General features: G+C 47.4%; 1 protein-coding gene across 1 annotated transcript in view; it reads left to right on the top strand.

Annotated features, from left to right (window-relative positions):
- Nucleotides 1-13,222, top strand: part of mrtfba (myocardin related transcription factor Ba) — a 58,454-nt gene extending 45,232 nt beyond the window's left edge. The window contains exons 11-16 of the mRNA XM_056296873.1: nucleotides 738-1,778; nucleotides 2,840-2,932; nucleotides 5,457-5,609; nucleotides 9,295-9,432; nucleotides 9,633-9,693; nucleotides 10,851-13,222. Coding sequence (XP_056152848.1) covers nucleotides 738-1,778; nucleotides 2,840-2,932; nucleotides 5,457-5,609; nucleotides 9,295-9,432; nucleotides 9,633-9,693; nucleotides 10,851-11,368 — 2,004 coding nt within the window. The 3' untranslated portion in view covers nucleotides 11,369-13,222. The remainder of the gene's footprint in view (nucleotides 1-737; nucleotides 1,779-2,839; nucleotides 2,933-5,456; nucleotides 5,610-9,294; nucleotides 9,433-9,632; nucleotides 9,694-10,850) is intronic.
- The last annotated feature ends 228 nt before the right edge of the window (nucleotides 13,223-13,450 follow it).

Raw genomic sequence — 13,450 nt, 5'->3', positions numbered from 1 at the left:
TTCACGTTTTACACAACGTCCCAACTTCATTGGAATTGAGTTTTGTATGTGACTTTGGATAAAAGCATCTGCTAAATGTAATTGTAATGAGTTGCTGCTGCTATGTCTGACAGACTTAAAAGATATAAATAGATCAGCGTCCGGGTAGTGTAGCAGTTTATTCTGTTGCCTGCCAACACGGGGATCACCGGTTCGAATCCCAGTGTTACCTCCAGCTTGGTCTGGCGTCCCTACAGACACAATTGGCCGTGTCTGCGGGTGGGAAGCCGGATGTGGGTGTGTCCTGGTCGCTACACTAGCGCGTCCTCTGGTCGGTTGGGGCGCCTGTTCAGGGTAACTTAGATCTGAAAAGATGCACGTTCCCGTTGAGAGTTTTTTAACAAGTTTGGTTTTCCATAACAATTATACCATAAAAGGCTCTTTTGAAGGTAAGGTTTGGCTTTGGGAAAAAGGTTAAACACGCATCCATATGCTTTCCAGTTACTTGACATATCACCTTTTCACCACTGTCCTTCTCTTCATCTCCGTCTTTTTAATAATCTAGCATTGTCCACAGTACATTGCATTAAAGCTGCTCTCCGTAGTCAGGTGTTAGTTAGTGTCGGCGGGACTACAGGGCTGAGCATTAATTGGTGGATAGCTGTGTTGGTCCTTAATAAACTGTCTGCTGTTCTGACCTTGAAGCCATCCCAACCATCCAGCATTGACGGAATTGATCTGTACTTCTGTCTTTCAAGGTGGCTGAATTAAAGATGGAGCTTAAGCTTCGAGGCCTCCCCGTGTCAGGAACAAAAACCGATCTGATTGAGAGACTAAAGCCCTTCCAGGAACCCTCCGTCACCCCAGCTCCCACCTCCACCGCTGCACCTTCATCCCTCGCATCTGTCCCCATGGAGGTCACCACCACTACCAACAACACCCCGACCATACTCCTACCTGCCCAGCAGGGGACCCCAGATAACAGGAGCTTCACTCCTCCAGTCTCGCCCATGCCCGCAGAGTCCTCCATCTACCAACAGGATGTTGGCATGTCTGAGGCTCCCCCCGACCCACAGGCGGTGAGCCCAGGCCGCGCAGGTGCTGTGTCCTCCCCCATCAGTGTGGGACGAGTCCCAGAGGAAAAGGACAGGAGGCTCCATGAGAAGGAGCGGCAGATTGTGGAGCTAATGAGGAAGCTGGAGCAGGAGCAGAGGCTGGTGGAAGAACTGAAGATGCAGCTGGAGGTGGAGAAGAGAAGCCAAGGAGGGCCCGTTACTGACCATGCCTCTGTGTCCTCCACCCTCACTTCTGCCTCAAACGCCATGAACTCAAATGTGGTCAAAATGGAGGGCAGGCTCCTCTCAAACTGTTTATCCACCATCCCTTCTGTCCCAAACTCTGTGTTCGGCTCTCAGGCTGTCACCAACCATCTACCGGCCATGGTAAAGCTGGAGGATGTGACAGTGTCTTCAGCTAAGCCACAGAGTCAGGTCCAGATTCTTTCCCAGATCCAGGCTCAGACCAAGTCCCAAGGAAACTCCAACCCACATGTAGTCCCCCAGACCCAGCTACTATCACAGTCCCAGAGGACTCTCAAACTCCAGGCCCAGACTCAGCAGGCAGCCCCTGGCTTGCAGCAGTTCTTCATCAGCCACCAGGGCCGGGTGTCCCAGGTACTGGGCCAGCCGCAGACTCTACTGACCACTACTGGGCAGCCTGGAGCACAGATCCTCGTCCCAGTATCACTGCCCAGTAATGCTACCACCATCCAGCTGCCCACCTCAACTGTCAGCCTCCAGGTATGAATGAACAAATAATTAATTAATTAATGTGAGAAAAGACTCACAGCAATGTGACATCTGTTGTAATTTTGTCAAAGTGACACAATTCTGACATTTTTGTTGAGTTGGTGTGAGGAGTGCTCTGTAGTAATTGACCTATGAATGGCGTAGTGTAACCGATGTCCGTCAAACTTCACAAAGTAAGTGACTGACATAGTAAAGCTTGTGGAACAACGGAACAGTTACTTTCAGAGTCGGGGTTCACAGTGAACAGCCCCATTCAAACTTCCCCCTGCACATGTAGAAACCCTGACACTTCTTAATGAAAACACAGACTCAACGATTTGGTTCGCTTACTTCTGTGATTTCATGCAGTTAAAGCTCATTTGTATTTACATGTTTTTCCTCGAACCTTCGTCACATCAGTTATGTTTTCATTTATTTAAGTGAATGTCAGTTTAAAAAAGGACATGAGTGTCCATGTCATGCTTTTGGTCGTGCTAACAGACTGAACTTTTTATTAATATGGGGCATAACCACTGGGATAGAACTGAATGTGTGGGGTGTCCGGGTGGCGTAGCGGTCTATTCCGTTGCCTACCAACATGGGGCTCTCCGGTTCAAATCCCCATGTTACCTCCGGCTTGGTCGGGCGTCCCTACAGACACAATTGGTCGTGTCTACAGGTGGGGAGCCGAATGTGGGTATGTGTCCTGGCCGCTGCACTAGCGCCTCCTCTGGTCAGTTGGGGCGCCTGTTCGGGGAGGAGGGGGAACTGAGGGGAACAGCGTGATCCTCCCACGCACTACGTCCCCCTGGTGAAAGTCCTCCCTGTCAGGTGAAAAGAAGCGGCTGGTGACTCCACATGTATGGGAGGAGGCATGTGGTAGTCTGCAGCCCTCCCCTCGGCAGAGGGGGTGGAGCAGCGACCAGGACGGCTCGGAAGAGTGGAGTAATTGGCCGGGTATAACTGGGGAGAAAAACGGGGGAATATCCGAAAAAGAAAAAGAACTGAATGTGTACATGCAGAGTTGTCTCACAGACGTCCCCTAATAATGTCTCGTCCCCCCCTGACCCCAGCCCATGCTCCAGGCCGCCATGCCCCAGCTGCACACCTCGAAGATGGAAAGGGGCTCCACCCAGCCGCTAGCCAACCACAACCACATGCTACAGGTCAGCTACACACATCTCTAGTTACTACTCTGGGCATGGATGCATTACTGAACGGGACCCACGGGGTCAGGGGGCCCCTAAACCAGAACCTGTGTGTGAAGTTGCTGTTATGAACTCGCCATTTCTGTCCACAAGGTTGCATTACTCAGTCATGTGTTGATAGTGGCTTGTGGCTGTCCCTGTTCACATTAAAGCATTCACTGGTGTCATAGTGGGGTTTGAGAATGGGGTATTGTGTTCATGGGCTGTGTACCTGTCACGATGGTGGTCGGGGGCTTCTTGTCTTGTGATCTGTGGGGTCGTTCAGCAGCTGTCTAATGCTCCATTGTGTATGTCAGAAGTGTGTGTCTGTAATGGTAAAAGATGAACCCTGACTTTCTTGGCGTAGCATAAAGCACCACTACTCAGGCCCTCCAGGATTTCGCGGGCTTTTCTTTTTTTGGGATTGTTGCGGCCTAAAATGCCTGATGTCACGGCAGCTTTTCTAAAATATTGCAATGCATGTTGAAATGTTTTTAGCTGTTGTTTTTTTTTTTTTGCAGTGAAGTTGCCGGAGCAAGGGAAAACTGCAAAAGTAGTTGCGATTTTTTGGGGGGGGGGGGGTAAAATTCATTAAAAATCGAAGGCAAATTGTTCCTGTGAGAGTAAAATCGCACTGTTCTGAGTGTTAAAAGTAACCTTACCAAAAAAGGCTCAGGGTTACACAAATTCTAACAAAATATGCTTTATTCATAAATGAAGAAGTGCACCTAGGGGGTATTCCACACAGCAGCAAACAGGCTGAAAAGTTAAAATGCACAGGACCTCACCACTAACCATGCATACTGAATCCATCCATCCATCCATTATCCCAACCGCTTATCCTGCTCTCAGGGTCGCAGGGATGCTGGAGCCTATCCCAGCAGTCATTGGGTGGCAGGCGGGGAGACACCCTGGACAGGCCGCCAGACCGTCAGAGGGCCGACACACACACACATTCACACTGAGACAATTTAGTACAGCGGATTCACCTGACCTACATGTCTTTGGACTGTGGGAGGAAACCAGAGCACCGGAAGGAAACCCACGCAGACACAGGGAGAACATGCAAACTCCACATAGAGGACGAACCCCAAGGTTGGGCTACCCCAGGGCTCGAACCCAGAACCTTCTTGCTGTGAGGCGACCGCACTATCCACTGCGCCACCGTGCCACCATATTGAATCTAACTGACCTTGATTCTTTCCGCGCTTGCAATAGATCTGGATGCGACAGCCTCCGTTGTGGTGATTTGTCTTGTCTGTCGTCCACGTGTTTCAGCCATTCTCCAGGTGTGTTTTACAGTAGGAAAGTGATTGTCAGTCGTTGATTTTCGTTCGTGTTCCACCACAACGCTGCACGTGGTGCGAAACAGTTTACCCCCGTTCTCGTGGGGAACATCAGGGACTGGCCTTGCACCATCTTTGGCAGTAATTTCAGTTGGTTAATGTGAGACGTTCACATGTCTGCATCTTCACAACCAGAAACAAGGAAGTGAGTTTGGCGAGTATGGCTGAGTGCAGTGGTTTGCACGGGGGACTGCTGTGATTGGTGAAACTCACGGGAAACTACGATGATTGGTTAAATTTGCAGGAAAGTTGCGGTGATTGGGCAAAATTGCAAGGTCGTGCAGAATTCACAGGGATTGGCTGAGTTTGCGTTAATTGTTGAGATCGCGACATTGCGAAATCCCGGAGGCGCTGATGACAGTATGTTTACCATGTTAACAGATTTCAGCAAGGGTACACTTTTTTTACACAAGTGGTACTCAATTGTGTAACATTTTAAGCCATGTTTACTGTCTATTTAAGGAATATAAACTCCACTGACAGCTTGTTCACTCACACAAGTTACGTGGACATTTAACCTTCACATGATGAACCAGACTTTTTAAAATGATCACGTTGGTATGACTGCATTCATGGGATGCTACATGCCAACATATACTCACATCATCTGGAATAAATACTACCATGCCACCATATACTCACATCATCTGGAATAAATACTACCATGCCACCATATACTCACATCATCTGGAATAAATACTACCATGCCAACATATACTCACATCATCTGGAATAAATACTACCATGCCACCATATACTCACATCATCTGGAATAAATACTACCATGCCACCATATACTCACATCATCTGGAATAAATACTACCATGCCACGATATACTCACATCATCTGGAATAAATACTACCATGCCAACATATACTCACGTCATCTGGAATAAACACTACCATGCCCCCATATACTCACATCATCTGGAATAAATACTACCATGCCACCATATACTCACATCATCTGGAATAAATACTACCGTGCCACCATATACTCATGTCATTTGGAATAAATACTGTGTATTTCTGCATTTTGAAAAACCTGGAAAGGCGTTTTGTTCCTTTTTCACGTTGTCTGTTGTATTGTCGGAACAATTCTCGGGCTGCGTTTTATGCGGAGGTTTAAATCCTGCTGTGTGTGTGTGTCCTGACAGACTCTGGCGGTGTGTAGTAATCCTCCTACCAACTTGGAGAACCAGAGTCGGCCTGAACTGAATCCTCAGTACTTCCTTAGCAGATCCCCAGAGAACAGGGTCTCTCCGCGGGCTTCGCCCAACAATGCTGTCTCCAACGGGCCCGTCAGTAAGGTAGAAAGATATGGTGTCGTACTCACGCATGATAATAATTGTGTTGATCACCTGTCTCCTGAGTCCAGCATGTCTGAGTCCAGCATGTCTGCCAGTTTGAAAAGTCTTAAAATGCCTCCAAGCATTACATATAAATTCCATGAAAGGTTTTGACTGGAGATGACTCAGCAGTGTAGCTCTGCATGTACTGTAACTCTACATGTAGCTCTGCATGTAGCTCTTTAGTCGCTCTGCATGTAGTGTAACTCTACATGTAGCTCTGCATGTAGTGTAACTCTACATGTTGCTCTGCATGTAGTGTAACTCTACATGTTGCTCTACATGTAGCTCTGCATGTAGTGTAACTCTACATGTCGCTCTGCATGTAGTGTAACTCTACATGTCGCTCTACATGTTGCTCTGCATGTAGTGTAACTCTACATGTCGCTCTGCATGTAGTGTGACTCTACATGTAGTGTGACTCTACATGTCGCTCTGCATGTAGTGTGACTCTACATGTAGTGTGACTCTACATGTCGCTCTACATATAGTGTAACTCTACATGTAGTGTGACTCTACATGTAGTGTGACTCTACATGTAGCTCTGCATGTAGTGTAACTCTACATGTAGTGTGACTCTACATGTAGCTCTGCATGTAGTGTGACTCTACATGTTGCTCTGCATATAGTGTAACTCTACATGTAGCTCTGTATGTAGTGTGACTCTACATGTAGCTCTGCATATAGTGTAACTCTACATGTAGCTCTGTATGTAGTGTGACTCTACATGTAGCTCTGCATATAGTGTAACTCTACATGTAGCTCTGCATGTAGTGTAACTCTACATGTAGCTCTGTATGTAGTGTGACTCTACATGTAGCTCTGCATATAGTGTAACTCTACATGTAGCTCTGTATGTAGTGTGACTCTACATGTAGCTCTGCATATAGTGTAACTCTACATGTAGCTCTGCATGTAGTGTAACTCTACATGTAGTGTGACTCTACATGTAGCTCTGCATGTAGTGTGACTCTACATGTAGCTCTGCATATAGTGTAACTCTACATGTAGCTCTGCATGTAGTGTAACTCTACATGTAGTGTGACTCTACATGTAGCTCTGCATGTAGTGTGACTCTACATGTAGCTCTGCATATAGTGTAACTCTACATGTAGTGTGACTCTACATGTAGCTCTGCATATAGTGTAACTCTACATGTAGCTCTGTATGTAGTGTAACTCTACATGTAGCTCTGTATGTAGTGTAACTCTACATGTAGCTCTGTATGTAGTGTAACTCTACATGTAGCTCTACATGTAGCTCTGCATGTAGTGTGACTCTACATGTAGCTCTGCATATAGTGTAACTCTACATGTAGCTCTGTATGTAGTGTAACTCTACATGTAGCTCTGTATGTAGTGTAACTCTACATGTAGCTCTGCATGTAGTGTGACTCTACATGTAGCTCTGCATGTAGTGTGACTCTACATGTAGCTCTGCATGTATTGTGACTCTACATGTAGCTCTGCATGTAGTGTGACTACATGTAGCTCTGCATGTAGTGTGACTCTACATGTAGCTCTGCATGTAGTGTGACTCTACATGTAGCTCTGCATGTAGTGTGACTACATGTAGCTCTGCATGTAGTGTGACTCTACATGTAGCTCTGCATGTAGTGTGACTCCACATGTAGCTCTGCATGTATTGTGACTCTACATGTAGCTCTGCATGTAGTGTGACTACATGTAGCTCTGCATGTAGTGTGACTACATGTAGCTCTGCATATAGTGTAATTCTGCATGTAGCGCTACATGTAGCTCTGCATGTAGTGTGACTCTACATGTAGCCCTGCATGTAGTGTGACTCTACATGTAGCTCTGCATGTATTGTGACTCTACATGTAGCTCTGCATGTAGTGTGACTACATGTAGCTCTGCATGTAGTGTGACTACATGTAGCTCTGCATATAGTGTAATTCTGCATGTAGCGCTACATGTAGCTCTGCATGTAGTGTGACTCTACATGTAGCTCTGCATGTAGTGTGACTCCACATGTAGCTCTGCATGTATTGTGACTCTACATGTAGCTCTGCATGTAGTGTGACTACATGTAGCTCTGCATGTAGTGTGACTCTACATGTAGCTCTGCATGTAGTGTGACTACATGTAGCTCTGCATATAGTGTAATTCTGCATGTAGCGCTACATGTAGCTCTGCATGTAGTGTGACTCTACATGTAGCCCTGCATGTAGCGTTACATGTAGCTCTACATGTAGTGTAGCTCTACATGTAGTGTAACTCTACATGTGCAGTGTTACATATAGCTCTACACGTGGAGCTACATGTAACTCTACATGCAGCGTTGCATGTACCATTACATGCAGCATTACATGCAGTGGTACATGCAGTGTTACATGTGGAGCTACATGTAACTACATGCAGTGGTACATGCAGCTCTACAGGTCTTGGGGAGACTGTGGTATTTTAGAGCGTTCTTTATCTCAACAGAAATCTGGCAGCTCACTCAAACCTACAGTACATTCAGATTTTGAGCATTACCATTTCAACAAATCATCAGTAGGGGGGGTGTCCGGGTATCGTAGCGGTCTATTCCGTTGCCTACCAACACAGAGATCATAGGTTCAAATCCCCGTGTTACCTCCGGCTTGGTCGGGCGTCCCTACAGACACCATTGGCCGTATCTGCGAGTGGGAAGCCAGATGTGGGTATGTGTCCTGGTCGCTGCACTAGCGCCTCCTCTGGTCAGTCGAGGTGCCTATTCGGGGGTGGGAGAGGGGGAACTGGGGGGATTAGCGTGATCCTCACACACACTACGTCCCCCTGGTGAAACTCACTGTCAGGTGAAAAGAAGCGGCTGGTGACTCCACATGTATTGGAGGAGGCATGTGGTAGTCTGCAGCCCTCCCTGGATCAGCAGAGGGGGGTGGAGCAGAGACTGGGACAGCTCAGGAGAGAGGGGTAATTGGCCGAATACAATTGGGGAGAAAAGGAGGGGGGGTCATCAGTAGGGTGAAACTAAGTGACAACGAAAGCAAGAGACGGCCTCTTTTAGCATCATACGTCATTCTTTTTTTTAACCCCCCCCCCCCCCCCCCCCCCCATTCTTCCGAGCCATCCCAGTCTCTGCTCCACCCCTCTGCCGATCCGGGGAGGGCTGCAGACTACCACATGCCTCCTCCCAATACATGTGGAGTCACCAGCCGCTTCTTTTCACTGTCCACCAAGGGGATGTAGCGCATGGGAGGATCACACTATTCCCCCCAGTTCCCCCTTCCCTCCCGAACAGGTACCCCAACCAACCAGAGGAGGCGCTAGTGCAGCAACCAGGACACATACCCACATCTGGCTTCTCACCCTCACACATGGCCAATTGTGTCTGTAGGGACGCCCGACCAAGCCGGAGGTAACACGGGGATTCGAACCGGCGAGCCCCGTGTTGGTAGGCAACAGAATAGACCGCTACGCCACCCAGACGCCCCATACATCATTCTTTGATAGAAGGGCTTGAAATGGTTGTGAATTTAACTTGATGAAATTTAGAAGATCTTGGTTATTTGGAAGAGGTCTGACTTGTGTTGAAGTTCTTGCAACAGGTTTGGTTCTCATGGCTCTTTTTGTGCTCTGTCGCCCCCTGTCTGCCTGCCATTCTCTCGGGCTTTCTCTCTGTCTGTCTGTTCTCCTTCTAGTCACCCTCCCCGTCCCATCCTGCCTTCATCCTCCAGCCCTCCCCCCTGGTCCCGCAGCCCCCCAAGACCAAAGAGCCCCCGCGCTATGAGGAGGCCGTCAAACAGAAACGCAACCTGCATATCAACAACATGTCACAGGTCTCACACACACAAACACACAAACACACACAAGGTTCAAAATCTGGTGTGGTTTTTTTTTTCTAAACTGGCAGATCTTTCAGAAAAGTGTGATGTCAATAAAAGCCTGAGGCTGTTCTCAGCTGATGCCCTTCAGACATCATCTTGCTCTGCTATTGGTCACAACAACCCACTTGTCTTATCTTATTGGCTGTTCTCAGGTTTCCACAGCAACCAGCCAGCAGATGGATGACTTGTTCGACATCCTGATCGAGAGCGGGGGTAAGACAGTAGATACTGGCTAACATGCACACACACAATCAGAAGACTGGGCTGTTGATTTCTATGTTGGAGTCCAACTTAGTTATGTGGTATAGTTTGTACACTAAACAAAAGGTATTTTACATAAGAGTAAGTTAAACTATTTTACAGAAGAGTAAGTTAAAATATTTTACATAAGAGTAAGTTAAAATATTTTACAAAAGAGTAAGTTAAAATATTTTACACAAGAGTAAGTTAAAATATTTTACACAAGAGTAAGTTAAACTATTTTACAGAAGAGTAAATTAAAATATTTTACAGAAGAGTAAGTTAAAATATTTTACATAAGAGTAAGTTAAAATATTTTACTGAAGAGTAAGTTAAAATATTTTACTGAAGAGTAAGTTAAAATATTTTACAGAAGAGTAAGTGAAAATATTTTACAGAAGAGTAAGTGAAACTATTTTACAGAAGAGTAAGTTAAACTATTTTACATAAGAGTAAGTTAAAATATTTTACAGAAGAGTAAGTGAAACTATTTTACAGAAGAGTAAGTTAAAATATTTTACTGAAGAGTAAGTTAAAATATTTTACAGAAGAGTAAGTTACATTTTGACAAAAGCAAAAGATGAGGTAAAGCTGGAGAAAAAGATAACAGGCCACAGATAAATATCAGAGAATTCATCCATCCATCCATTATCCAAACCGCTTATCCTGCTCTCATAGTCACGGGGATGCTGGAGCCTATCCCAGCAGTCATTGAGCAGCAGGTGGGGAGACACCCTGGACAAGCCGCCAGGCCATCACAGGGCCCTATATCAGAGAATAGTCAATCAAATTATGAAGAATGTTTGATAAACTTTAGTAATGACTGTTAATGTTTAAGGTATAAATACATGAGAGATATAAATACATGAGGGGCAGCACGGTGGTGCAGTGGTTAGCACAGTCGCCCACCCAATGATTGCTGGGATAGGCTCCAGCATCCCCGCGACCCTGAGTAAGGATAAGCGGTTTGGATAATGGATGGATGGCTGAGTACATGAGAGAGGAAGTAGAAATGTTGAGAGTAATTTTGAACTTTTCTTCATAGATGTTCAGAACGGTGTTTTGCATGCAGTCCTGTAAACTTGACAGTAACCCACCCTGTCACACCACATGTCCTGTTTCCTCTCCAGAGATCACCCCGTTCATCCAGCAGGACCCACTGGCCTCACTCCCCAAAACGGTCCCAGTGATGGCCAACGTCACCACTCTACCAGTCAGCACAGTCCTCTCCAGACCCCCACCAAGGGTCCAGCTTGCCCCCCCACCCACCCTGAGCCCAGTGGCTGACCCCAGCCTGCTCAGCCTGTCCTCCCTGGCCACGGACAATCAGCTGGAGGCCTTCCTGGAAGGGACCCTGGGAGGAACGTCCCCAGTGTCGGATCCCCGTACCCTGGGCCTGATGGAGGAGCTGCAAGCCCAGCTGATGGACCAGCAGCCCTACTCTCCCATGGACACGTCAGAGCTGTCCTTCTGCGACTCCTCCTCTCCCCCCTCCTCGCTTAACATGGGCCTGTCTGACCCAGCCCTGGACAACATGGAGTGGCTGGACCTAACCATGCCTCCGGGCCCAGGTGCAGGGCTCACACCACTGGGAATCCCCTCGGACCTCCTGGATGCACATGACCTGCAGCTGCATCACTGGGACTGAGAGTTGGACGGCAAGCAGATGAAATGCAAGGTGGATGTACAGAGTAATCATCGGAAGGTGAAAGAAAGGGTGGAGGAAAGGCTAATAAACTGCAGCAGGATGAACAGAGTAGGAGAGGAAACTAATGAGAGGGAGGTTTCCGGAGGAAGCCGAGTGGCGGACCGGGTGATATGTAAAGTTTGGCGAGATAAGAAAAAGAGGATTTTTCTTTGCCGTTTGAGAAAGAAGAGTTTGAGGTCTCCAGCACCAGGGATGGGGCTTGAGTCCTGCGTAATATCCATCTCTCATTCTTCCTCTCCCCAGTGCCATGTCACTCTTCACAGAACATCTCCGCCATGTGTTATCTTTTCACAATACAGCAGTACAGGCACTGCATCAAACTGACCTACAAGCGAGGATTTGCACAGCTTTAGTTGAGAGAAAGCTTTTAGTGCGGCCGGAGGACCGCTGGACGTCATCACCACCGTGATGGAGGTCGTGTGTTTGCGATAAAGGGATTTCAAACAAAGTGCAGACTTGTACGGTGATTTCTAAGTGATCGGGAGACAGAGCCAAATGAATACTGGTGGCATCGACTGTGTACATAAATAGTATATAAACCACACATTCTAAACATACTGACTGTTATAGTGGAGGTTAGACTGGGATTCACACGCTGGTCCCACACAGCAGCACATTTTGGCTGAGCTGGACCGAACTGAACCTGTTACCATGGTAACCAGCGTGCACCTTGAAATTCTCGGCAGTGTTTCAGCGTCTGGACCAATTTGAAAGCTTGAAACGTGCTGTGCCATACCTGGTTCTGAACACTGGTTTACTGAAGCGATTCTGTGCCATTCTCAACGACGTTTCCGCGCCGCGGATGAAGCCCAGCTCTTCCTTTAGGAAACCGTTTTGAACGGAGGCTGTTTTTCCTGAGAAGATGCCTTCCGGTCAGTGATCTGGCCTAATCTCCGCGTGGGATAGCGGACCTGGATGTACTGTAAGAAACACAAACCTGCTGACGGGCAGGTGTGAAAACACAGCAAAACTCGAGTCCTGAAGTTTTCATATCCTTCGGCACGCTGCCCGACATGCCAGAAGAGAGAGACTGAGCGGGTCTGCAGTCTGGAGGACTGTACATTTCATTCTGTTTATACGCTGAGGCCAGGCGAGCTCACTCAGCATCCGTTTTTTGGGTGAAAAGGGTTTTTGTTTTTTTTACATAATGCTTTTGAGCTGAAAAAGGTTTCGGCCTTGTGTTCACACTGGTCCTCTTCCTGCAGCAGACAGTCCACACGGTCTCTGGCGTTTTCCTGACCAGTCTGATGACGTTTTATCAGATTTACCTTTGACCCATCGCAACCTGCCAGTCAACCTGACAGAACAGCGAACGGACCTTTAAGAACGAAGATCACAAATGGAGGCTCCCCCTGGCTCCTCCTGCTCCGACAGAACTGTGCACTACACGAGAGGAGGAGCCGTTTGTCGATGTGCTCCTCACAACAAGGAAATGTGAACTATTGAGAATCCTGTGGCGGTCGGTCGCCATGACGAAATGATCAACGCGATTGTGATCCACGTCACGATCGTACCGTCATTACACATGTGGTCAGTCGCTGGCTCCTCCTCCTCCTCCTCCTCCTGTATCGGAGCTCCTGCAGCTGTTGTTCATGTCTATGGTTTTGTGAATGTAAACCTCAGAAGTGACTGTATTTACAACACCGGCAGCTTTTTCTTAGGGTAGAAAACCGACGTACAATCACGACAAGGGAACAATTATCATCGGACGAAGCGTGCAGGAAGACAGGTGCACCGGGTCTGTCCTGCTGTGCGTGACCCCTGCAGATGATTTGTGTGTCCGCGCGTGTGTGTGTGTGTGTGTGTGTGTGTGCGTGTGAGGGAATTTGTCTTCCTGTCTCTTTCTGCATGTCCGTCTGTAGGTGTCTGTGTGCATGACCACGTTAATGTTTAATGTCGGGCTGTTTTCCAGCTCTTCCATCGACCCTCCCCCAAAACCTGCCGCAAGATATTTGGTAAAGTTTCAGTCCCTGTAAAACCAAAATCAGTTGCGATAAAGGTTCCATCCATCCTCCGAACCGC

Source organism: Lampris incognitus, chromosome 17 (genome assembly GCF_029633865.1).
Source record: "Lampris incognitus isolate fLamInc1 chromosome 17, fLamInc1.hap2, whole genome shotgun sequence".
NCBI lineage: Eukaryota > Metazoa > Chordata > Actinopteri > Lampriformes > Lampridae > Lampris > Lampris incognitus.
This window is presented reverse-complemented; position numbering and strand designations above follow the sequence as displayed.